The 25,798-nt window shown below is 35.7% G+C and overlaps 1 protein-coding gene across 2 annotated transcripts in view; it reads right to left on the bottom strand.

The window, feature by feature from the left end:
* Window positions 1–25,798, bottom strand: part of APLF (aprataxin and PNKP like factor) — a 97,463-nt gene that overhangs the window by 17,616 nt on the left and 54,049 nt on the right. For both annotated transcript variants that reach the window (XR_001894227.3, XM_003908753.3), the window contains exons 7-8: window positions 20,087–20,442; window positions 11,409–11,534 (exon numbers count right to left, since the gene is read on the bottom strand). Coding sequence is in view for 1 of the 2 variants with exons in the window: in XM_003908753.3 (XP_003908802.2) it covers window positions 11,409–11,534; window positions 20,087–20,442 (482 nt within the window). In the remaining variant the exon portion in view is untranslated. The remainder of the gene's footprint in view (window positions 1–11,408; window positions 11,535–20,086; window positions 20,443–25,798) is intronic.

Raw genomic sequence — 25,798 nt, 5'->3', positions numbered from 1 at the left:
TATGAATCTGAACCATTAAATAGAATTAGCTCACCTAAGAAATAAGAACAGAAAGGAAGACATCTGAGAACTGAGCCCTGTGGCTCTGTAATATTTACAAGTACGGAAGAAAAAGAGGAGACAGAAAAGAAGGCTAAGGAAGGGTAGCCACGCACATAACTGAGCTGACTTTATGAATATGAAGCTACTGCTCTCTGCTCTAGATTTCTCCATAGTGAATTGAAGACCCCCCAGAGCACAAGCAATCTACCTCTGTATTTTTCATGTTTTCACAAGAAACTGAAACCCAGGAAAATCAACTAGCTGATGCAAAGTCATGCTACAGAATTAGCATAACCATAACTAGAACCTAAGTCTGCTAATTTAAAAACACTTTATCACTTTGTCACTTTGTCATAAAGGAGTACCTAAAGATTAACTAGACAGTGGTAGCAACAACAGAGTAATAGTTTTTAGTTGTATTTACTTCCAAAGATTTGCTAACTTAACACCATGATTGTAAATGAACCTAAAGAACTGTTTGAAAGCCAAATACCATATGTTCTCACTCACAAGTGGGAGCTGAACAATGAGAACGCATGGACACATTGGGTGGAACAACACACACTGGGTCCTGTCAGTGGTCGGTGGTGGGTGGTGGGTGGTGGGTGGTGGGGGGATAGGCGGAGGGAGAGCATCAGGAAGAATAGCTAATGGATGCTGTGCTTAATACCTAGGTGACGGGTTGATCTGTGCAGCAACCCATCGTAGTAAATGTTTACCTATGTAACAAAGCTGTGCATCCTGCACATGTACCCCAGAACTCAAAATAAAAGCTGAAGAGAGAGAAAAAAAAGAACTGTTTTACATCAGCTCCTAGATCAGTTACTAGAACACTTTAGATGCTCAATATTTACCCATTGAAGACATGAACATACTATATTTTTGTCCCATCAAAACAAACTAGTTTATCTTGCATTTTTGAAATTCAGTATGTATTTTAAAACCCAAAGCAAAACCATAAATCCCATTATTATCACATATCTAGGTCTCAAAATTCAGAAGAAAAAGGAAAATGTTTAAATATGGTCTTTATTAAATAAAAATCAAGTAAACCAGCATAAAATAGTAAAAAGTACTCATTTGTTACCTGATAATCACTACAATTTACTATGTATGCCAAAAGAACTCTGAAAATTTTTATCTATGTGTAATTAACAGTAAATATAACAAAGAACAAATTTATTATTATGAAAATGAATGCACATTAAAATAAATGAAAAAGAAAAACAAAACCACAGAAGACATTCCAGTAAATTTTGTCAAGCCTACATGAATATAATTGTTGTTGTTACTGTTATTTCTAAATGAAGTTTAAAAAAAATTATAGACAAGTCATATATAAAACTGTGTAGCAAGTGATTAATATTTAAGATACTTTTTTTCCAAGATCATATTCTTATACACAATTAAAGAACTGTAAGCATGGCAAATGATAAGTTACTTTCTATATATGCAGAACCTATAAAAATGGATTAAGGTGCTGTCAACTTTGACTATTCTTTTTTTTTTTTTTTCAGATGGAGTCTCATTCTGTCACCCAAGTTGGAGTACAGTGGTGTGATCTCAGCTCCCTGTAACCTCCACCTCCTGGGTTCAAGTGATTCTCCTGCCTCAGCCTCCTGAGTAGCTGGGACTACAGGTGTGCATCACCACATCAATTAATTTTTAGTAGAGACGGAGTTTCACCATGTTGGACAGGCTGGTCTTGAACTCCTGACCTCAGGTGATTTGCCCGCCTCAGCCTCCCACAGTGCTGGGATTACAGGCGTGAGTCACCATGCCCAGCCAACTTTGACTATTCTTAACTACAAATAGATTGATAGCATCCCACGACTGATTCTGAAAATCTTAACTACCTGACAACTAGAGGTCTCCTTATGAAGATCTATTTTTGTTTCATGAAATAGAATCTGGATTTATAATAAACAACACACATTCTTATTTTTTGTTAAGAGGTCTCTAAAAATCATTATCTTGCAGCTTGAAGTGTACATCTGCAGATACAGTCAGCCCTCATAGCGGGGTTCAGCATCTGCAGATTCAACCAACTGCAGATTGAAAATGTAGTTAGGCCTACAATGATTGCATCCTTACTCGACATGTATAGACTTTTGTTTCTTGTCATCATTCCCTAAACAGTATAGTACAATAACGATTTACATAGTATTTACATTTTATTAGGTATTTTAAGGAATCTAGAGATGATTTAAAGTGCATGGAAGGATGTGTGTAGGATATATGCAAATACTATACTATTGTACATAAGGGACTTGAGCATCCCCAGATTTTGGTATGCCCTGGGGTCCTGGAACCAATCCCCTGCAGACACCAAGGACAGATTGTACTTTCTGTCAATTAAGATAACCTTATGACGACTTGGAACACTTTCCAAAAATAGAAAAGGAACTAGTAAAAAATTTTAGATCATACCAGGATCAGCAAATAAAAAATTATTAATTTACTCACTATCACCTATATGTCTTGAGAAAATGATATTGTGCTTGTGGTAAAACATTGTGTTCTTTCACATACACAGGCCATGTTGCAGATTCAATATTACACTGAGAGCACTTACAGTTGATAACTGACACACCTCCTAAGGCCTTCCCTCTCAGAAAACATTATAATTTTAAAAATGACACTAGCTTCTGAAAGACATCAAGACACCGACATTTTCATCTGCATGACACATGGCAGCCTAAGGTTTTGTAATCCAAGGCAATGTACACGAGTGTGACTTTACATTCTTACACCAAGTTGGCTGAAAATAGACTCCATTCATATCTGTTTATATTCTAAGATAAGTGCTTTCTTCAACAAGTAAGAACAGGAATACGCACTGCATAAAATCCTATTATTCATCAGAGGAACTGAATGAGTCAGAGGTAGGAACAGCAATCACTGGACATTAAGTATCCAATGTTCTAATTCAGACAAGTGCCTTAAACTAATGACATCCATTAAATTGAGTGAGTCTTTGATAAACAGTAGTGGACAGCACAAAAAGAATAAATTAGTTGACAGGCAAGATCTTCTTTTTTATTAAATTTTTTATTTCCATAGGTTATTGGGGAACAGGTGGTATTTGGCTACATGAGTAGGTTCTTTACCGGTGATTTGTGAGATTTTGGTGCACCCATCACCCGAGCAGTATACACTGCACCTAATTTGTGGTCTTTTATCCCTCACACCCTTCCCACTTTCTCCCCGAGTTCCCAAAGCCCATTGTGTCTTTCTTTCTTATGCCTTTGCATCCTCATAGCCTAGCTCCCACATACAAGTGAGACATAACATGTTTGGTTTTCAGTTCCTGAGATACTTCACTTAGAATAATAGTCTCCAATCTCATCCAGGTCACTGCAAGTGCCATTAATTCATTCCTTTTTATGGTGGAGTCGTATTCCATCATACACACACACACACACACACACACACACACACACACAGATATATCTCACAGTTTCTTTTTCCACTCATTTCTTGATGGGCATTTGGGTTGGTTCCACATTTTTGCCATTGCAAATTGTGCTGCTATAAACATGCATGTGCAAGTATCTTTTTCATATGATGACTTCATTTCCTCTGGGTAGATACCCAGTAGTGGGATTGCTGGATCAAATGATAGTTCTAATTTTAGTTGTTTAAGGAATCTCCACACTGTTTTCCATAGTGGTTGTACTAGTTTACATTCCTACCAGCAGTGTAGAAGTGTTCTCTCTTCACCACATCCACACCAACATCTATTATTTTTTCATTATGGCCATTCTTGCAGGAGTAAGGTGGTATTGCATTGTGGTTTTGATTAGCATTTCCCTGATCACTAGTATTTTGATTAGCATTTCCCTAATCATTAGTGATATTGAGCATTTTTTTCATATGTTTGTTGGCCATTTATATATCCTCTTTTGATAATTGTCTATTCATGTCCTTAGCCTACTTTTTGATAGGATTGTTTGTTTTTTCTTGCTAATCTGTTTGAGTTCATTGTAGATTCTGGATATTAGTCCTTTGTCACATGTACAAATTGTGAAGATTTTCTCCCACTCTGTGGGTTGTCTGTTTACTCTGCAGACTGTTGCTTTTGCTGTGTAAAAGCTCTTTAGTTTAATTAAGTCCCAGCTATTTATCTTTGTTTTTATTGTGCTTGCTTTTAGGTTCTTGGTCATGAAATCCTTGCCTAGGCCAATGTCTAGAAGGGGTTTTCCAATGTTATCTTCTATAATTTTTATAGTTTCAGGTCTTAGATTTAAGTCCTTGATCCACCTTGAGTTGATTTTTGTATAATGTGAGAGATGAGGATACAGTTTCATTTTCCTACATGTGGCTTGCCAATTATTCCTGCACCATTTGTTGAATAGGGTATCCTTTCCACACTTCATGTTTTTGTTTGCTTTATCGAAGATCAGTTGGCTGTAAGTAATAGGGGTTTATTTCTGGGTTCTTTATTCTGTTTCATTGGTCTATGTGCCTATCTTTATGCCAGTACCATGCTGTTTTGGTGACTATGGCCTTAGAGTATAGTTTGAAATCAGGTAAAGTTTTATAGCTAAGGATACAGAGACTTGCTTGTCACATGAAAGTTGGGAAAGCCCTGCCAAACAAGCAGAAATAAAACAAAAGTGTACTGAGTTTTAATAAAACTCCAAACTAGCTACTATCTGTCTAAATTTCCGACTGGACAGAGATGACTAGCCGCTACCTGCCAAGTAGAGGTGGTATCCTTACTAATGGAAGATAACATCTAGGGTACCTATAGTTCTTTTTATTAAAAAATGTTAGAATTGCAATAAAGGGTTGCTAGACACAAAGAGGCAGAAAAATATGACCCAACAATCAAGGAAAAAAAAAAAAAAAAAAAAAGCAGAACCAGAAATGTTGGTTCACAAATAAGAACTTTAAAACAACTAAGATTAATATGTTTTTTAAAAAAAGAGTAGAAAATTGGGGAAAATGAATTAAAAGATGGATAGTTTCACCAAAATTAGAACTGGCGAAGAAGAAGGAGAAGAAGGAGAAGAAGGAGAAGAAGGAGAAGAAGGAGAAGGAGAGGGAGAGGGAGAGGGAGAGGGAGAGGGAGAGGGAGAGGGAGAGGGAGAGGGAGAGGGAGAGGGAGAGGAAGAAGAATTAAATAAATATCCTAGAACTGGAACATACAGTATCTGAAACTAGGAACTCCATGAATGGGTTTAACAGCAGACTAGAAGAAATATGTGGGACATGGTCAAAGGGTTTAATATATGTTTAATTGGAGTACAAGAAAGAGAGAAAAGATAAAATAGACACAATATCTGATGAGATAATAGACAAGCAGTCTCCTCAAACTAATAAAAGGCATTAACTTGCAAAAAAGCTCAGTGAACCCCCAAATAGGATGAATACAAAGAAAAATATACCTAGGCACATGTTAGTTAAACTGTTAAAATCTAAAGGCAAAGATAAAAATCTTAAGAGTGGTGAAAGAAGAGGCACATTGATTTAAAAATATAATGGCAATAATAAGATAGACAACTGAGTTTCAAGAGAAACTATGGATGCAAGAGTCCATGGCATGACACAAATGATAAAAGAAAAAGTATGCTAAGCTAGAATTACATACCTAGTGAAAAGAGCCTTTAAAAATTTAAAATAAGAACACTTTCAGACACACAAAAATGTAAAGAATTTCTTTTTAGTAGATCTTCACTATAAGAAAAACCCACTTTGGGAGGCTGAGGTGGGTGGATCACGAGGTCAGGAGATCGAGACCATCCTGACTAACACAGTGAAACCCCGTCTCTATTAAAAATACAAAAAATTAGCCAGGTGTGGTGGCAGGCGCCTGTAGTCCCAGCTACTCAGGAGGCTGAGGTAGGAGAATGGCATGAACCTGGGAGGCGGAGCTTGCAGAAAGCAGAGATCACGCTACTGCACTCCAGCCTGGGCACAGAGCAAGACTCCATCTCAAAAATTTAAAAAAAAAAAAAAAAAACCAAAGAAGTTTTTAAAATTAAAAGAAAAGGATCCCAGATGAAAGGATAAATGTTTAGGAAGAAATAAAGGGCACTCAAAATAATAAATATGTAAATAAGGGGAATGTTGATGCTTAAAACAATTTTAAAACAATAATTACAAAGTCTTGTGAGTTAATACACAAAGGTATAACTATATGATAACAATGGTTTAAAAAGACAAAAGAGGAAGTAAATGAAATCAAAGTGATGTAAGGTTCCTGCACGGTTTGGGAAATGGTAAAAGCACCAACAGTAAGGTAGATTGTAATAAGTCACAGATGCCTATGGAAATAAAGTGTGGCTACTGAAAAGTTAACAGAGGAGAAAAAAATAGAATGAAAAACACTTAATCCAAAATAAGTCAAAAAGAGGACAATAAAAAACAAAGAATATGTAGGATAAATAGAAAACAAATACAAAAAAGTAAAAATTAAAATATATCACTAATAGTATTAAATGTAAATGGGGTTGGTGTGGTGGCTCACGCATGTAATTCCAGCACTTTGGGAGGCTGAGGTGGGCAGATCACTTGAGATCAGAAGTTCGAGACCAGCCTGGCCAACACAGTGAAACCCCATGTCTACTAAATATACAAAAATTAGCCAGGCGTGGTGGTGAGCGCCTATAATCCCAGTTACTCGGGAGGCTAAGGCAGGAGAATTGCCTGAACCTGGAAGGCAGAGATTGCAGAGAGCCAAGACTGTGCCAATGCACTCCAGCCAAGACAACAGAGTAAAACTCCATCTCAAAAAAAAGAAAATGTAAATGGACTCTATACTCCACCTAAAAGGCAGAGACTATTAGACTCGATTAAAAATAAACACCAATGAACCAACTATATGCTCTTTATAAAAGACATGTTTTAAATATAAGAACACAAGTTGAAACTAAAAGGATTAAAAAAGGCATTACACAAACACTAACCACATAACTTTGGGTAGTTATATTATATTAGACAAAACAAGAATTCCACTTTCAATAATGACAGAGTAGATTGTATTGGACCAACACTCTGACAGGTAACAATTACACTCTGGAAAAAATATTAAAAACAATAATCGGAAGGCAGTGGATAGCTACCAAAAGCAAGCAGAAACTGGAGAGTTAACATGTGGAAGAAAGATACAGCTCTGAGTAAATTTCCCACTTTTATGGCTTTCTCACTGAGGACAAATTTACAGCTGGAGTACTAAGAAAAACAGACAGAATTAAGCAGAGAAATAGACAAACCTACAATCATAGTGAAGGTTTTAATATTCCTTTCTCAGTAACTAGCAGAACAACCACAGGAAAAAAAATCAACTAGCAAATATATAAAAAAATCTGAAAACACTATAACCATTTTACCAAATTGACATTTATAAAACCTTACTTCCATTCCAGCAACTAGAGAATACACATGTAAGTGCATACCATATGTTCAATAAAAGTCACCCATATGCTGGGCCAAAACAAATCTCAATAAATTTCCAAAGATTTAATTTCCGAAGTGTTTGCCATATAACCACATGGAATTAAATTATAAATCAATAATGATAATTATAACAGATATTACAGCAATTCTCAAACATTAATAAATATCAAAGTAGACTTTCAGGTAAAAACATTTTAGAGACTAAGAGGGAAATAATATTCAAAGGACCAGGCAATTTTCACAATTTTTAGAACTGATAGCTGATGAACCCTCTAGTTGAAACTATAAATTATTAGGAAATACAGGAGAATGTGATTAATGACATCCTGAAAATACAATCAACAAAATGCAAATGATGGAATCCTCTTCAGAACAAATGATTATCTTTTTTCAACAAATATATAGCAAGGAAAAACATGAAAACTATTGATTAAATAAATTAAGAGACATGGCCATCTTTTGCCATATAGAACTTAAGCAGATCCTGATTCAGATAAACCGTAAAAAAAAAAAAAAAAAAAAAAAGAAAGAAAAAAAAAGACACTATAGGGAAATGTAGATACTTGACAGGATACTGAATAATATTAAAGATTTATTTAATAACAGTGTTGTGGTAGGTTTTTATAATGTATTTTTAAAGATACATCCTAAGATACTCATAGATAAAATGGGATGAAAAGATATGAGGTTAGGTATTTGCTTCAAAAATAATACAGGGATGGGGTAGCAAGTGGTTTGGTGGTTGATGAAACAATATTGGTCATGAGTCGATAACTGCACAAACTAGGTGGTGGATTTCACTAGAACTCATTCTACATTCTCTCCACTGGTGTTTATGGATAAAATTTTCCATTACGAAAGTTTTTTTTAACAAATGAAAAGGCTTATCACCACAGTGCCATGAATTATTATATACGACATGAGTTATGAAAGGTGGCTTTGTTCCAAAAATATAAATAAATATATACAAGTATGTTTGTTCTACAAGTATATCTCAACACTGTTTCATCAACACTTGGCATTTGATGATTCTTTGGAAAAGAATTTGTTGAATGAATAAATAGGAGAAAACAGTTACTTCAAGGTTGTAGGTTTATGTGTGTGTGCACGTGTGTGTAATTTCCCTGATTACTAATGACACTGATTACTTTTTCATATGTTTTTAATATTTGGATTTCCTTTTGGGCAAAAAGGCTATGTATGTAACTAAGCAAAAAGCAATAGCAACTTAAAATATTTTTTCATGTGTGCTAGATAGATGCTACTGTCAATTATGTGGGTTGTAAATGTATTTTTTCTTACTCTGCACTTTTCTATTCTCTTAATGTTGTGTACCGATGGATTAAAAACACCTAACTTTTAATGTAGTCAAATAATTAAATGTTTTCCATTTGAATTATTTTTTGTTTCTTGTTTTAGAAAATAATCCCTGCTCTGAGATCATGAAACAATGACCTTATATTTACTTTTAAAGCTATATTACTTTGTTTTTTACATTTAGTACTATGAGTCATCTGAAATTCAGTTTTTGACTACGGTGTTACATAAGGGTCACATTTTATTTTTTCTTCAGATGAATATCTACTTATCCCCTTATAATTAATTGAAAAAATTCATTTTTCTTAATACCTGCAATGTCCCCTTTCATAAATATGTCACCTTACATGTATAAGTCTATTTTGAAGTACCATTCTGTTCTGGTCATGTTACTTTATCTTTGTGCCCATACCACACTGCTTTAGTAACTATAAAGTATAACACATCCTGCCACCTATTCTTCATTATGTACGACTGTCATGACTATTGTTATCCTTTGTAATCCATATACATTTTAGAATCACATTATAAATTTCTTTATAAAAGCTAATATGATTTTGAATCAGTTTGTATATAAATCCATTTGAGGAAAACTGGTATTTTGACACTATCGAATAATTCAATCATGAACAATTTGATCTTCATAATTATTTAGGTCTTTCTGAAAAATATTTTCTCATTTTACATTTAAAGTTTTACAGTTTTCTTCATAGAGGTTTCTACACCTTTATATTTATTCCTAAGGACTCTTTATTTTTGATGTTATAATCTTTAAAAAATTTTATTTTCTTACTGGTTAATGTTGGAATATAGAAATACAGTTGGTTTTGTATATTGATTTTTGTATCCAATAACCATCCTAAGCACTTTTTAAATTTATAACTCATCAGTGGGCCACCTTGTATTTACTGCATATACAATAATACCATCTGTTAATACAAAGTTTTATTTCTTCCTTTGCAATTCTTATCCATTTTCCTTTTCTTATCTTAGTATACTGTCTTGAATCTCCACATAATGATGAACCAAAGTGGTAATAACAGGCATTCTTGTCTCATTTCTGATTTCAAAAAGGAAATTTTAAATATTTTACTTTAAGTATAATATTTGCTATACACTTTTTGTAGATATTCTTTTTGAAATTAAAGAAGTTCCCTTCCATTCTTACTTTATAACCAGTTTTTTTCATAAATGAATGCTGATTTTGGTTTGTCAGGTTTTTTCTTTCTAGTCATCTATGGAGATGGCTTTTCTACTTATTCTGATGATATGGTAAATGAATTTATTTTTTAATATTAAAACATGCATTCCTTAGATAGACCCCATTTGGTCATATTATATTTTCCTTTTTATTTATCACTTGATTCTCATAACATTTCCCCCCCTCAGGATATTTAAAACTATGTTCAAAAGTAAGCTTATCCTATACTTTTTCATTCTTGTATTATTCTTGCTGGGTTTTGGTATCAAGCTTGTGCTGGTCTCACATCATGAATTGGGAAATACACCCTCTTTTACTTTCTCTGGAGTAGTTTGTGTAAAAATGAAGTGTTTCTTCTTTAAATGTTTGTTAGAACTTGCCACTAAAACCAAACAGATCTATCATTTCTTTGGTGGAAAGCTTTAAATTGTGTATTCAATTTCTCTTATATTAACTCAATTTTTGATTTTTTTCTTGTATATGTTTCTTAAAGTTGTATCTTTCTAGGAATTTGTTAATTTCTCCAAAAACTGTCAAGTTTATTGGTAAAGTTGATCATAATGAACACTTACCTTTCAAAAAATGTATAAGCCATTTTGTCTTGTCCCAGAAACTTACTTTGCCTTCTCATTGAAAACCACAATCATAGAAATAGAAACAACTTCAAATAGCCCAGTAGGTTCAGCAATCTGTATTTAAAATTATCTAAGAAAGACGGCTGTCTGGAATTAAAGCGCTCTAAAGCTGAAATCACTACTTCTTTCTCTGGTAGTTTGTTTCATTTCAAGTTCATTCATTTATTAAGCAAAGTTGCAAGATACAAAGATGAGAGTCCTTGCTGTCAAGATACTTGCTGCCTGTAGGAAGAGATGTTCTAACAAAGAAACAAACATAATCTCATGAGATAAATACTACTCTGTGTATGATACAGACAAGGACAAGATGCCATGAAAACTGAGAGGAGAAGTATTCTTACTCTTCTTTTAGGATTGGACTTTCTGTGTTGGCAAGAATAGTTGAGCAGTAAAAGTTGAGGAAGCAGAGGGATGCAGAGATAACATCCCAAATGGATGTATATGTCATACCTAGGACATATAGAGTGAATTAAGTGTATGTTGGGGTAGCATCAACAGCTTTTAAGTTATCTAATTTGCATTTTAGAAAGTTGGAAATAAGGAAAAATTTCAGGCAGTCATAGATTTGTAACTTCAGTAATTTAGAATTAGCTAAAAGAAATATAATCCTACCTATTACCAACATGAAAACCTGTAATCTACAGAAGTTTAAAAATGAAAATTAAAAGGCTTGAGATAACAAGCTGCTTCTCCTAGATAAGTAACAGAGATAAGAGATAAGTAACTTGAGATAACAAGTCAGTTTCTCCTAGATAAGTAACAGAGATAAGAGAGAAAAGGAGTACAGTGAAACATTTCAGTTTCTATACCTGTAACAGGATGGTCCATAGGGACATCCAGGCCGGTCATCAGTCTCATCTTGGTCCACGATTTGTACACCTCCATAATCACTATCACCAGGATGGCTAAAATGTTGAAAATGAACAGGATTCTTCCTAGGAGGGTGACAAATATACTGTCAGAAAAAATAAATAGGATATTCTAGATTTTTAGTGGATATAGCAATCCACATCTGACTATTCCTGAACATAAACCAACATGCTACATTGATGACATAAGCACAGATTACATCAACATGCTAAATTGATGACATAAAGTTGATGACATCAACTCGGTACAGGACTCTCACAGTAACATAATACATTTCTGGTGTCATGTGATAAGCCATGAGTATCAACAGACAACTTGCAAACAGTACTATATATATGACACATATGTATGTAAGCATATAACATAAATATCATAAACATATATAGCTTTTCAAAACTTTTAATAAAATGAACACATATATTGTTCCCTCTGCTAAGATAAAAAACAGAACATTGACCGGGGGCGGTGGCTCAAGCCTGTAATCCCAGCACTTTGGGAGGCCGAGATGGGCGGATCATGAGGTCAGGAGATCGAGACCATCCTGGCTAACACGGTGAAACCCCGTCTCTACTAAAAAAAAAAAATACAAAAAACTAGCCGGGCGTGGTGGCGGGCGCCTGTAGTCCCAGCTACACGGGAGGCTGAGGCAGGAGAATGGCGTAAACCCGGGAGGTGGAGCTTGCAGTGAGCTGAGATCCGGCCACTGCACCCCAGCCTGGGTGACAGAACAAGACTCCATCTCAAAAAAAAAAAAAGAACATTTCCAACATCCTAGAAAGGTCCCATGTGCCCTCTTCCAATCACTAAATCCATTTTAGTACCCAAAGGTAACTATCCTAACTTCTAAAAGTGTGTTTCAAACTTTTCGGTCTCAAGACTCCTTTATTAAAAAAAAAAAGATTAAAACTCCAGAGAGCTTTTGTTTACATAGGATATTTACCCTATTAGAAATTATAAATGAGAAATTGAAAAAGTGCATTTATTGACTTAAATAGAACAATAATAAACCCTTTACATACTATCATAACATGTCTTAACATAAATAATTATTAACTTCCAAGAAAAAATTCTTGTTTTATACTATGGAAATTTCTTTAATCTCTACTTTAGAGAAGGCATTTGGCTTCTCATGCCTGCTTCTGCATTCAATCATTAACAACAACACATAATGTGTGGCCTCTGGGAAACTCCACTGTACACATGTGAGAGAGTGAATGACAGTAAAAAAAGGCATTCACAAAAAGTCACAATATTATTATGAAAATACTTTTGGGTTGGGTGTGGTGGCTCACACCTGTAATCCTAGCACTTTGGGAGGCTGAGGCAGGCAGATCACTTGAAGTCAGTAGTTCAAGACCAACCTGCCCAGTATGGTGAAACCCCATCTCTACTAAAAATACAACTAGCTGTGCTTGGTGGCGCATGTCTGTAGTCCCAGCTACTCAGGAGGCTTAGGCAGGAGAACTGCTTGAACCCAGGAGGCAAAGGTTGCAGCAAGCCAGGATTGTGCCACTGCACTCCAGCCTCGGTGACAGAGCAAGACTCCATCTCAAAAATAAATAAATAAATAAATAAAATACAACTGACCTAACAGATTTCTTAAACGTGTTCTGGGGACATCCAGGGATCTCTGGATCATACTTTAAGAAGTAATATTATAAAACAACAGATCAGTATTGTCTGTCTTTGAACTTAAATGAAAATATATACTAGTATATACTTCTTTGAACCAGCCCTTTTATGTTTATATGATTAATTCATGTTGTTACATGTAGCAGTAAGTACATTTTCAATACCATGCAGTAATAGCATCACCCATTTGATGATGGTATTATAATTTATCCATTTTACTACTGACAAACTTTTGGGTTCATTTCAGGTATTGACTTCTATAAATAATACTGCAAAGAGCATTCTAGTATAAGCCTTTTGATGCACATCTATATGCATTTTCCTGGGGATATAGTTAAGAATGGTCACAGGGTACATATATGCTCAGGTTTGATAAATACTGCCAAATTGCCAAAATGACTGTATTAATTTTCACTCCCAGTAGAAGGTTATTAGAGTTCCAGTTTTTCAACAACCTCACCAACATTTAGCACTGTTACGTTTTTTGTTTTTTGTTTTTTTTTTCTTGTGGCAGTATTTATAGCAAAGATTGGCAAACTATGAACAGCAGGCCAAATCTGGCCCACTGTTTTTTTTAAACTGTGCTAAGAATATATATGTAACATAAAATTTACCATCTTAACAATTTCTATGAGCACAGTTCAGTAATGTTAAGTATATTCACACTGTTGTGCAACCAATCCCTAGAATGTTTTCATCTTGCAAAACTGAAAACTCTATACCCATTAAACAACAACTTCCCAGCTCCTGCTCTCCTCCCCTGGAATCCACCATTCTGATTTCTGTTTCTCCCCACAGCCACTGGTAACTGCCATTCTAATTTCTGTTTTTATGAATCTAACTACTCTAGATACCTGCTACAAGTAGAATTATGAAGTATTTATCTTTTTGTGACTGGTTTACTTCACTTAGCATCATGTCCTCAAGGTTCATACACATAGGAGCATGTGTCAGAATTTCCCTTCCTTTTAAGGCTGAATAATATTCCATTGTATGTATATACCAAATTTTCTTTATTCCTTCAATAATTGATGGACCTGTGGGTTCCTCCTACCTCCTGGGTATTGTGAACATAGTGCTGCTATGAACTCTTTGAGATTCTGCTTTCAATTCTTATGGATATAGACCCAGAAGTGGAATTGCTACATCATATATTAATTCTATTTTTAATTTTTTGAGGAACTACCATACTGTTTCCCACAGGGGCTACACCAATTTACATTTCCACCAACAATGCACAAAGATTCCAATTTTTCCACATCTACACCAACAATTGTTACTTGTGTTTCATTTTGTTTTTGAAAGTAGCCACCCTAATAGGTGTGAGGTGATATCTCAATGTGGTTATGGTCTGCATTTCCCTAATGTTTAGTGATGCTGAGCATTTTTTAATATGCTTGTTGGTCATTTGTATATTATCTTTAGAGAAATATCTATTTAAGTTCTTTCCCCCAATTTCAAATTGGGTAATTTTTTTTGGTTGTTTATAGTTCTTTATGTATTCTAGACATTAATCCTTATCAGATATATAATTTGCAACTATTTTATCCCATTCCATAGTTGTCATTTCACTCTGTGTTGATTTTGTCCTTTCATGTACAGAAGTTTTTAACTTTAAAAAGTCCAATTTGTCTATTTTTGCTTTGTTGTCTGTGCTTTGGTGTCATATCCAAGAAATCTTTGTCAAATCCAATGTTATGAAGCTTCTCCCCTAATTTCTTCTAAAAGTCTTATAGTTTTAGATGTTTACAGTTTTATATTTTAGATTGTTTGATCCATTTTAAATTTTGAAAACAGGTGTAAGGCAAGCAGACAACTTCATTCTTTTGCATGTGAATATGCAGTTTTCTGAGCACTCTTTGTTGAAAAAAAATCTGTCCCTTCCTCTTTGATTTGTCTTGAGACCATTGTTGAAAAATTATTTAACCATATATGTGAGGATTTATTTATAGGCTCTCTAGTCTATTCCATTTATCTATATGTCTATCTTTATGCCAGTACCACACTGTTTGGATTACTGTAGCTTTGTAATACATTTTAAAATCAGAAAGTGTGAGGCCTCCAACTTTGACCATCTTCAAGATTGTTTTGGCTACTTGAGATTCTACATTATTTTAGAATAATTTTTTTCTATTTCTGAAAAAAAAAATACCATTAGGATTTTGATAGAGATTGCATTAAATACTACCTTGAGTAGTAGTATTAACATCTTCACTGCCTGTGCTGTCTATGGCTGCTTGCACACTATGACAGCATAATTAAGCAGTGGCAACAAAGACTGTATGGCCCAAGAAGCCAAAAATATTTACTGTCTGGCACTTTTAAAAGTTTGACAACCACTGATCCGTAGTATTATTTTTTAAAATGTGTTTCCCTAAATGACTAACAAGCATTAAACCTTTCTTGTATGCTTTTTAGCCACTTCACGATCCTCTTTTGTGCAGTGCCTTTTGCTCATTTTTTTTTCTTAACTGAGTTGTCATTTTCTTATTGGTTGCTAGTTATTTACTTTGGATACAAATTATTTGACATATGTATAAGAAATATCCTCATCTACTTTGTGCCTTGCCTTTTCACCCTTCTAATGTTATATTTAAATATAACATAAAGGGTAATTTTAATTTTAATTTTAATTTTGTCCAACTGATCAACTGGATAACATGATTATGATTACTTCATTTTATAACATGCTTAAGAAATCTTTGCCCAATGTCATGAATATATTCTATGTTATTCTCTGCTACCTTTACTTTATATGTTTTACAAAAATCTATCTGAGATTTATTTTGTGATAGGTATAAGGCAGGAGTTAAGATTCATTATCTTTTCATATGAATATCCAATTGCCAAACACCACTCACTGGAAGTTCATGCTTAACCCACAGATCTTCAGTGGTAACTTTGTCATACACACAGACATATAGGTTTGGTTTTGAACTCTTTAATCTTTTGTACTGATTACTGTTTATCCCTGAACCAATATTAAACTGCATTATATATGGTACCTTTATAATAAGGCTTTCTATCTGGTCATGTCTTTCAAGATTGCACTTGAAGATTGTATTCAGAATTCTAGGTCCTTTGCAATTCCTCTATAAAGTCAGCTTGTCAACTTATACACATACACACACATACACACGCATGCACATACACACACCCTACCAGGATTTTGATAAAGACTGCTTTAAACTTACAAAGCGATTTTGAGGAAATGTATATCTTTACAATATTGATTATTGTAATTCATATACCCTTCCTCCCCATTAATTAAAGCCTCATTTAATTTCACCATAATGTTACCAAATATGTCTTTCAGATCTTTTGTTAGATTTAGTTCTAGGTGTTTAAGGTTTTGGTACTATTGTAAATGTTCCCATTTTAATTTTTCTAATATTTATTTTTAGGATATAGAAATATATTTATTTTTGAATGTTCATTTGAATTGAATGACTATGCTAACTTCATTTATTAATTCAGATTATCTTAAGATTATTCTGAATCTTCTCTTATTCCATGCTCATGGATAGGAAGAATCAATATCGTGAAAATGGCCATACTGCCCAAAGTAATTTATAGATTCAATTATTCCCATCAAGCTACTATTGACTTTCTTCACAGAATTAGAAAAAACTACTTTAAATTTCATATGGAACCAAAAAACAGCCTGCATAGCCAAGAATCTAAGCAAAAGGAATGACACTGGAGGCATCATGCTACCTGACTTCAAACTATACTACAAGGCTACAGTAACCAAAACAGCATGGTACTGGTACCAAAACAGATACATAGACCAATGAAACATAACAGAGGCCTCAGTAATAACGCCACACAGCTACAATCATCTGATCTTTGACAAACCTGACAAAAACAAGAAATGGGGAAAGGATTCCCTACTTAATAAATGGTGTCAGGAAAACTGGTTAGCCATATGCAGAAAACTGAAACTGGATCCCTTCTTTATACCATATAGAAAAATTAACTCAAGATTGATTAAAGACTTAAATGTAAGACCTAAAACCATAAAAACCATAGAAGAAAATCTAGGCAATACCATTCAGGACACAGGCATGGGCAAAGACTTCATGACTAAATTCCAAAAGCAATGGCAACAAAAGCCAAAACTGACAAATGGGATCTAAATAAACTAAAGAGCTTCTGCACAGCAAAAGAAACTATCATCAGAGTGAACAGGCAACCTACACAATGGGAGGAAATTTTTGCAATCTATGGATCTGACTTACAGAATGGGAGGAAATTTTTGCAATCTATGGATCTGACAAAGGGCTTATATCCAGAATCTACAAGGAACTTAAACAAATTTACCAGGAAAAAAAAAAAAATACAACCCCATCAAAAGTGGGCAAAGGATGTGAACAGATACTTTTCAAAAGAAGACATTTATGCGGCCAAGAAACATATGAAAAAAAGCTCATCATCACTGGTCATTAGAGAAATGCAAATCAAAATCACAATGAGATACCATCTCACGCCAGTTAGAATGGCAAACATTAAAAAGTCAGGAAACAGCAGATGCTGCAGAAGATGTGGAGAAATAGGAATGCTTTCACACTGATGGTGGGAATGTAAATTAGTTCAACGATTGTGCAAGATAGCATGGCAATTCCACAAGGATCTAGAATCAGAAATATCATTTGACCCAGCAATTCCATTACTGGGTATATACCCAAAGGATTATATATCATTCTACTATAAAGACACATGCTAATGTATGTTTATGGCAGCACTATTCACAATAGCAAAGACTTGGAACCAACCCAAATGCCCATCAATGATACACTGGATAAAGAAAATGTGGCACATATATACCATGGACTACTATGCAGCCATAAAAAACAATGAGTTCATGTCCTTTGCAGGGACATGGATGAAGCTGGAAACCATCATTCTCAGCAAACTAACACAGAAACAGGAAACCAAACACTGCATGTTTTCACTTATAAGTGGGAGCTGAACAATGAGAACACATGGACACAGGGAGGGGAACATCACATACTGGTGCCTGTCAGGGGGTGGGGGCAAGGGGAGGGATAGCATTAGGAGAAATACCTAATGCATGTGGGGCTTAAAATCTAGATGGTGGGTTGATGGGTGCAGAAAACCACCATGGCACATGCGTGTATACCTATATAACAAACCTGCATGTTCTGCACATGTATCCCAGAACTCAAGAGTATAATAAAAAAAAGATTCTGAATTTTCAAAATTATACAATCATATCACCTGTAAATAATTACAGTTTTATTTTTTCCTTTCCACTTTACATTAGTTATTTCTTTTTCTTGCCTTAGTGTACTGGCTATGATCTCTACTACAATGTTGAATAAGAGTGGTGATAGCAGACATACTGGTTAGTTCTCAACATCAATCTTTCACCATTAAGTATGAAATTAGCTGTTGGTTTCTGTAGATATTCTTGATTAAACTGAAGAAGTTTTTTCTATTCTTATATAATTAAGAATTTTTTTCATAAACGGGATGTTGAATTTTATCGAATGACTTTTCTCTAATGAGATGACCATTACGAATTTTCTCTTTTAAATTGTGTTATGAACTGAATTGTTCCCCACCGCCCAAAATTCATATGTTGAAGCCCTAATTTCCAGTGTGACTAATTTGGAGATAGGGCCTTTAAAAAGATGATTAAGGTCAAAAAAGGTCACAAGGGTGGGGCCCTAACCTAATATAACTGGTGTCCTTACAAGATGTGGAAATGAAACCAGGAAGGTATGTGTACAGAGAACGGGCTATGTGAGGACACAGTGAGACAGTGGCAGTCTGCAAGCCAAGAAAAGAGGTCTCAGGAGAAAACAAACTTGCTGACACTACAATCTAGGACTTCCAGCCTCCAGAACTGTGGGAAAATACATTTCTGTTGTTTAAGCACCCAATCTGGTATTTTGTTATGGCAGCCCTGGCAAATTAATACAATCCAAGGTAACAGAAGGTTTATATACTTCTATTCTGCAAGTTTTTACATTATGGTCCAGATGTGAAACTAAAGCCATTGCATATGTACGAAATTGTTTCAAAAAGCATAAATCAGAACTATTCAAATTTAAAAATATGAGTTATTCAAGTGCTAAAATGGCAAAACATTTTAAAGAGAATATGAATGTGAAATTAACAGAATATGTTAAAATATACTATTGCAATAAAGATATCTATCTTCTAGAAAATCCTGCCATAGGCTTTTAAGATACATGGGGGAACTGAATGTTTTATATGTACACACACTGACTAGTGTCTTATTGACACAAAAGACAAACTACTGGAAAGGATTGCTAGGATATTTGGTTTGGCAAGTTGGAATGGCAAACAAATCTTTCTGAAATAGGGCTGTGTAATTATAAACATGTTACTATAAACACTATGGATGAAAGTATAGTCTAAAACTAAGAGATTATAATTCGAATTCTCAAAATAAGACATTAGAGTATATAGGGCAGTGTAAATAAATGAAGCAAGTATAGGAGCAACCCATCAATCCAGGATTATTATATTCGGTTGTTTTAGAGGGTACCATGATGATTCAACACACCATTAGAAAAATATAAAGAAAAACGCACAAGTATAAATAAGACAGCTAAACACAACCTAAAATTATAGTTATACTGTATACAACAACTGTTTAGGAAGCGATCTCTCTAATATTTAAGAAAACACTAAATAACAGGTATTTCAATCTGAGGGATTCAGTTTTCATGTCTGGATTCCCAGTATTCAGATCCTCACATTAGTTAGCATGTCTATACATAAAACATTTAATTCTCCCACTGTATTTTAAAAGCCTTAAAAGGATTTTCTAGAAGATATACTGATGAAGTACAAACAGCAGAAACACAATAAAGTCCCTAACCTTTAGGCCAGTGGGTTTTATTAGGTTTTTAACACACTGTAGCATGTATCCACATAGCTACATGCTATCAAAATAATGGAACTAAATGCTACTATAATTTCATTTTACCTATAGCAGTTTGCCCCATACATGCAGGATGTCCTCTTGACCTTGTTTCCTTCAGAACCTTGTAGAACTGAATCAGTCGCCTTTGCATGCAAAGTTTCAGGACTGGAGGGATTAGAGCTGGACTCAGAATGAGACCCTTGAGACTCATCCTGGAATGACTCGCCCTGGGCACTTGAGCAATTTTCAGAACAGCTCATTGCCTCATCTTCTTTATGTGGTGTTCTTTTAGTGGTAATTTTATGTTTAGAAACTTTACCAAGTTCCTCTATTGGAAGTTTGTTTCTCTGTGCACTAGTCTTAATATTATTTATCTCTGTGTTACTTAATGTGATTGCAGAAAATGATTGTGGCATTTCCTGTAAAACAAATATGAAAAACGTCAGAAATAAATGAAAAAATTTTTTTAAAGATATGAGCATAATAGCACAAAACTACAAGACCCATGCAAAATGTAAACTTAAAACTTCAAGATTCACATTTTAAAGTTATCAAATGCCACTATTTTCTATGTGCTTAGTTTAATAACTTAAAACATTTTTAGTTATTAGAAAAAGAATTTGGCCAGGCGTGGTGGCTCATGCCTGTAATCCCAACACTTTGGGAGGCTGAGGCGGGTGGATCACCTGAGATCAGGAGTTTGAGACCAGCCTGGCCAACATGGTTAAACCCCGTCTTCACTAAAAAATATAAAAAATTAGTTGAGCGTGGTGGTGGGTGTGTAATTCCAGCTATTTGGGAGGCTGAGGCAGAAGAATCGGTTGAACCTGAGAGGTGGAGGTTGCAGTGAGCCGAGATTGCGCCATTGCACTCCAGCCTGGGCAACAAGAACAAGACTCCATCTCAAAAAAAAAGAAGAAGAAGAAAAAAAAAGAAAATAAATGTACAGTTGCATCAAACCTTTACAATCATGTCAAACATTCAGTGAAAAATAACCAGAAAATACAAATAAAATATAAGATACTAGCTTTCATTTGAACGTAATCTTTAAAATCTCTTAAGAGTCACTGTTCAACAATGTGTCATGTTCTTAACAGGCTGACCCTCACTGGCAACATTCATGTCATGTCTATCTAAAACATACGCTCTTTGCTCCCAGGCTGCACAGGTACACCCCAATCTCAACCCCCCAACTACAGGACCAACTGGCCTGTGCCAGCAACTGGAACTCTCAAGTGAGAATTGGGCAATTCTAACCCACCTCCCTACTTGGCAGTCCCCGCTGGGTCAGTTTTCCCGTTTTCTTTTTCCTTGTTCAGGTAGCAGTGGGGTAGGTCAGCAAATCCACTGGCTAACAGGTGTTCAATAAAACGTGTCTCTTGTTTCTGCTGGCATTTCCAAGCTCCACAAGTAATTATCTTAGAATGCCCCTCTTCTCTTGATTTCAGAAAAGGAAGAAATAATTTCCACCATAAACACTGCACTTCCCTTAACCTTAAAACCTTTCAGCCTCTCAATTCCCTTTGTATCAAGCCTAGGGGGTTGGGATGGCAATCGCTTTCATACCTTTCAATAAACCATAAAGGGAAAGGGCTAGTTCTTACTGCTGAGGGCTCCTTAACATGGGATACTTTATTAGTACTTCTATTCCCAGCTTTGAGCCTTAGCAGCAGTTCTGGGACAAGGAAACAATCCCACTCACTATCTTATCACATAAAAAAAAAAAAAAAAAGAGCACAACTAGGGAAGTGGTTAAATAAATTATATTATATTCTTACTATGAAACACTATGCAGACATTAAAATAATAATGACACATCTAAAGATGTTTTTTAACTAAACAAGAACAATATCTATACTGTGGTGCCATTTAGCTTTTAAAAAGTTCCTTATATATCTATGTGTGCATTCACTTGTGTAAATCCAAATGAAAAGAGTTAGAAGGAGACAGACCAAAAAATTAGTAAGGCAATGAGATTGAAGGACGAGGCAAATGGAGGTTTTCATTCTTTACTTCAAATGCTCCTGATACTTCCATTTTTGACAATAAGCATCTATTATGTTGCCATTTAAAAATAAAAAATAAACCAATGAAAATGAAATATAAGAAATAAAATCCATAGTATCATATTTCAACTCTGTCTACTTCTGTGAATTAGAGAAGAGTTTGCTTTATTTTTAAATCCTCACAAGGAGTAGGTTTAACATGTTAATTTATTCTAAAAGAGAAAGAAATGTTAAAGTCCCAAATATCAATACTATGGATCAGGGTAATCAAATATATTTTAAGAGGCACAAAAGCTGGAAATCATAATGCTCTTTATGGAACTCCATGAAATATTGATTTATAGTACACCCTTGGCATTCAAGAATTTAACATTCATGGTTTAAATTATTTATAAATGACCCCAAAATCCATTACATGCAGTAATTTGTAAGTTTGCTGAGACATAAATTTGCACTGTGCCAATTACAAAGCTCAGGAGCTAGAGTAAGCCACTGAACTGGCGAGTGAGCGAACAGGAAAGATGGAAGGTGCTCTGTACTTGGAAGAAGTAGGAGAAAGTCAGAGAGCTCTATATTTCCTAAGCATCCCACATTGCTTATTTCTTAGATTAGATGAAAATGGGCAGCATTAAATGTGGAAAGCTGGCGACTCATGATAGAGTGGCCAAATCCCCTACAATGTAAATATACACATTAGAAACCTGAGGGATGGAAGAGCATGAGCTGGTAGAGGGTGACCTGGGTGTTTGGAGATGGCAGGAATGTATTATTAAGGCTATTGAAATAGCCGGTTAAATTCTCAAATAAGCCCTCCCCCTGTCCCTCAACCATCTGAGTGTTAATGTACTAGAAGGGACAAGATAAAGAACTTCCACCTAGAACAATTTCAATCAAGTAATGTATTGCTGTTTCCAAACTGCTCCTGGCAAGAATGTCTGTGGTGATAAATTACCTTAAAAGTCCTGCCTCAATCGCATTAACACTGACGTACTAAAGACTAAAAACTCCTAACCTGTAGCCCCAACTTCACTCCTGAGCTTCACACTCATATTTTCAACCACTAGCTAGACATTTCTTTCTCAATGTTCTATGCTCCTCGAACTCTAAATGTCAAAACTGACATTCTGCCTCTGTGTTCTCTGCCATAAGTTTCTGCCAACATATTTCATCTATTCATGCTAGCCAGAAATTTAGAAGTCTTTTACTCTTTTCTTGCCCTATCTCCCCAGATCCAAGCAAGAAGTCCTACAATGTTATTCCTGAATGCTTTTATAATCCAATACTTCTTACCATCCTTAAAGTCACTGCCCTAGCTTAGATTCTCTATTTCTTCACTGTGTTAATGCCACAATTTCTTTCCTTACCTCCAAGTCTTTTATCTGGTTCTTTTGCAATCTGTCCTCTAGTGAGCTGCCGGGATTACCTCTGTGATTGAAAACATTTCAAGGACCCCTCTCTATTAACTGGTCACAATGCTGTCTTCACCCTCATCTCACAGTGTCATTTATCTGAGACCTGGTAACTTGCTCTGACCAAAAGAATTCAGCTAAATGACAATTCTAGTTCTAGGCCTTAAAAGATCTAACAGCTTTGACATCACTTTCTTGGGGCCCAGCTGTCAGGTGAAGATGCTCAGTCTAGGCTACTTCACGGTACGGTGACAGAGGTGGGCTCAGCCATTCCACCAACCTTTGCTGAGGCACCATTCACATGAGTAAAGCTATCACAGATGCTTCATCTTCAGCTGAGTTCTCAGCTGAATGAAGCCCAGCTGACACCAAAAACATGCCATAAAAGAATTGCCCAGCTGAGCCCAGCCAACCCACACAATTATAAGACAGAATATAATCATAATCACTGACATAATCATGTTGTGTTAAGTCACTAAGTGTTGGGGTAGCTTGTTTCACAGCAATAAACAGCTAAAACACTTTACCATACTATTTTCACTTATGTCGTTTCGGTTAGGCTTCCTTCTGTCATTTATAAGAGTTCTCATTAGATTATAATATAATATAGATTATAAAGGAAATACATTGTCTTAGTCTGTTTTATAGCTGCGATAACAGAATATCACAAACTGGGAATTTTATAAAGAACAGAAATTTCTTATCTCACAGTTGTGGGGTCTGGGAAGTTCAAGATCAAGGCACCAGCATCTGGTGCGAGCCTCCTTACTGCATTCTTACATGAGGGAAGGTGGAAGGGCATGAGAGGATGAATGCTGTGCCCTTATATGGCAGAAGAGTGAAAGAGTGTAAACCCATTTCTACAAGCCAAGCCTCCCACCATTTTTTTAGAGATGAGGTCTCCATATGTCACACAGGCTGGCCTTAAACTCCCGGGCTTAAGCAATCCTCCTGCTTCAGCCTCCCAAGTAGCTGGGACTACAGGTGCATGTCACCGCATCCAGCTTCACAAGCCCTTTTATAGCAGCATTATCCATTCATGAGCACGGAGCCCTCATAACCTAAATAGCCTCCCATTAGGCCCACCTCCCAATACTGTTGCACTGAGGATTAAGTTTCAACATAAATCTTTAGAGGAGATAAAAACACTCAAACCATGGCAACCATCCTTTTCGCTAAAGTTAATCAATTCAAGTACCCTCATTTTCACATCTAAATTAGAAAGTTACATAACTGGGAAGGAGTTGTAGAAAGACATATAAGAACTGATGAAAAATATAGGCCGGGCGCGGTGGCTCAAGCCTGTAATCCCAGCACTTTGGGAGGCCGAGACGGGCGGATCACGAGGTCAGGAGATCGAGACCATCCTGGCTAACATGGTGAAACCCCGTCTCTACTAAAAATACAAAAAACTAGCCGGGCGAGGTGGTGGGCGCCTGTAGTCCCAGCTACTCCGGAGGCTGAGGCAGGAGAATGGCGTAAACCCGGGAGGTGGAGCTTGCAGTGAGCTGAGATCCGGCCACTGCACTCCAGCCCGGGCTACAGGGCAAGACTCCGTCTCAAAAAAAAAAAAAAAAAGAAAAATATAGACTATTTCTGACAACTGTCTTATGAAGAGAAGTTACTAGAGTCAGAAAACTCTTTACATAGTCTAATATGTATGGTAGAAAACTTCATTATACCCAAAATGAAAATACACCTACATTTGAAGCCAAGGTTACTAACAAATGTGATCTTGGGCCTCAGTTTCCTCTGAGATGTTCAATGATGGTACAACAGTAGCTCTCAGTTTTGAAGGGACACTAAAATTGGGAGAGTTTATTTAAGATACCACTGATGCACAGGCTCCACACACCAAATGAATCAGAATCTCAGAAACAGGGTCTAGTGGGACAAAAGTGATTTTTGTCCCTTCTCTCCATTGCTTCTCCTACTTTTCCCAAAGAGAATGTAATTTTTTCCAAGTACATTGATCCAAATGTAGGCCTGGCCAAACTGTTATTGGTTTTTTGTAGCTGGCAACCTCCTGCCATTAGACTAGATAGACTCTTGTTTTCTCTCTCACCTGCTCTGCACTATAGCCATCCCTTTAGGAGTAGCTGTTCTAAAGGTTCAGTGTTCAGACTCAAACTGGGCAGGGATGGAGGGTGGGGTTTGGAAAGGCTCTGCTGGGATTTTCAGTCTAAGTCACATTCTCTGGCTCAGCTTTACCAGAGAGCCCTGCATAAAGGATCATGAAAATTTAAGCCTTATTTTTCCTGGGCTAGAAGAGGTAAATCTTCCTCACAAGGAAGGAAAGGAAAAGCAATTGGCCAAACAGAACTTGGGCATTCCTCAGACCTGGTTGTAATACTCCCTTG

This window comes from Papio anubis, chromosome 14 (genome assembly GCF_008728515.1).
Source record: "Papio anubis isolate 15944 chromosome 14, Panubis1.0, whole genome shotgun sequence".
NCBI lineage: Eukaryota > Metazoa > Chordata > Mammalia > Primates > Cercopithecidae > Papio > Papio anubis.
Note: the sequence above shows the minus strand (reverse complement) of the source record. Positions and strands in the feature narration are given on the sequence as shown.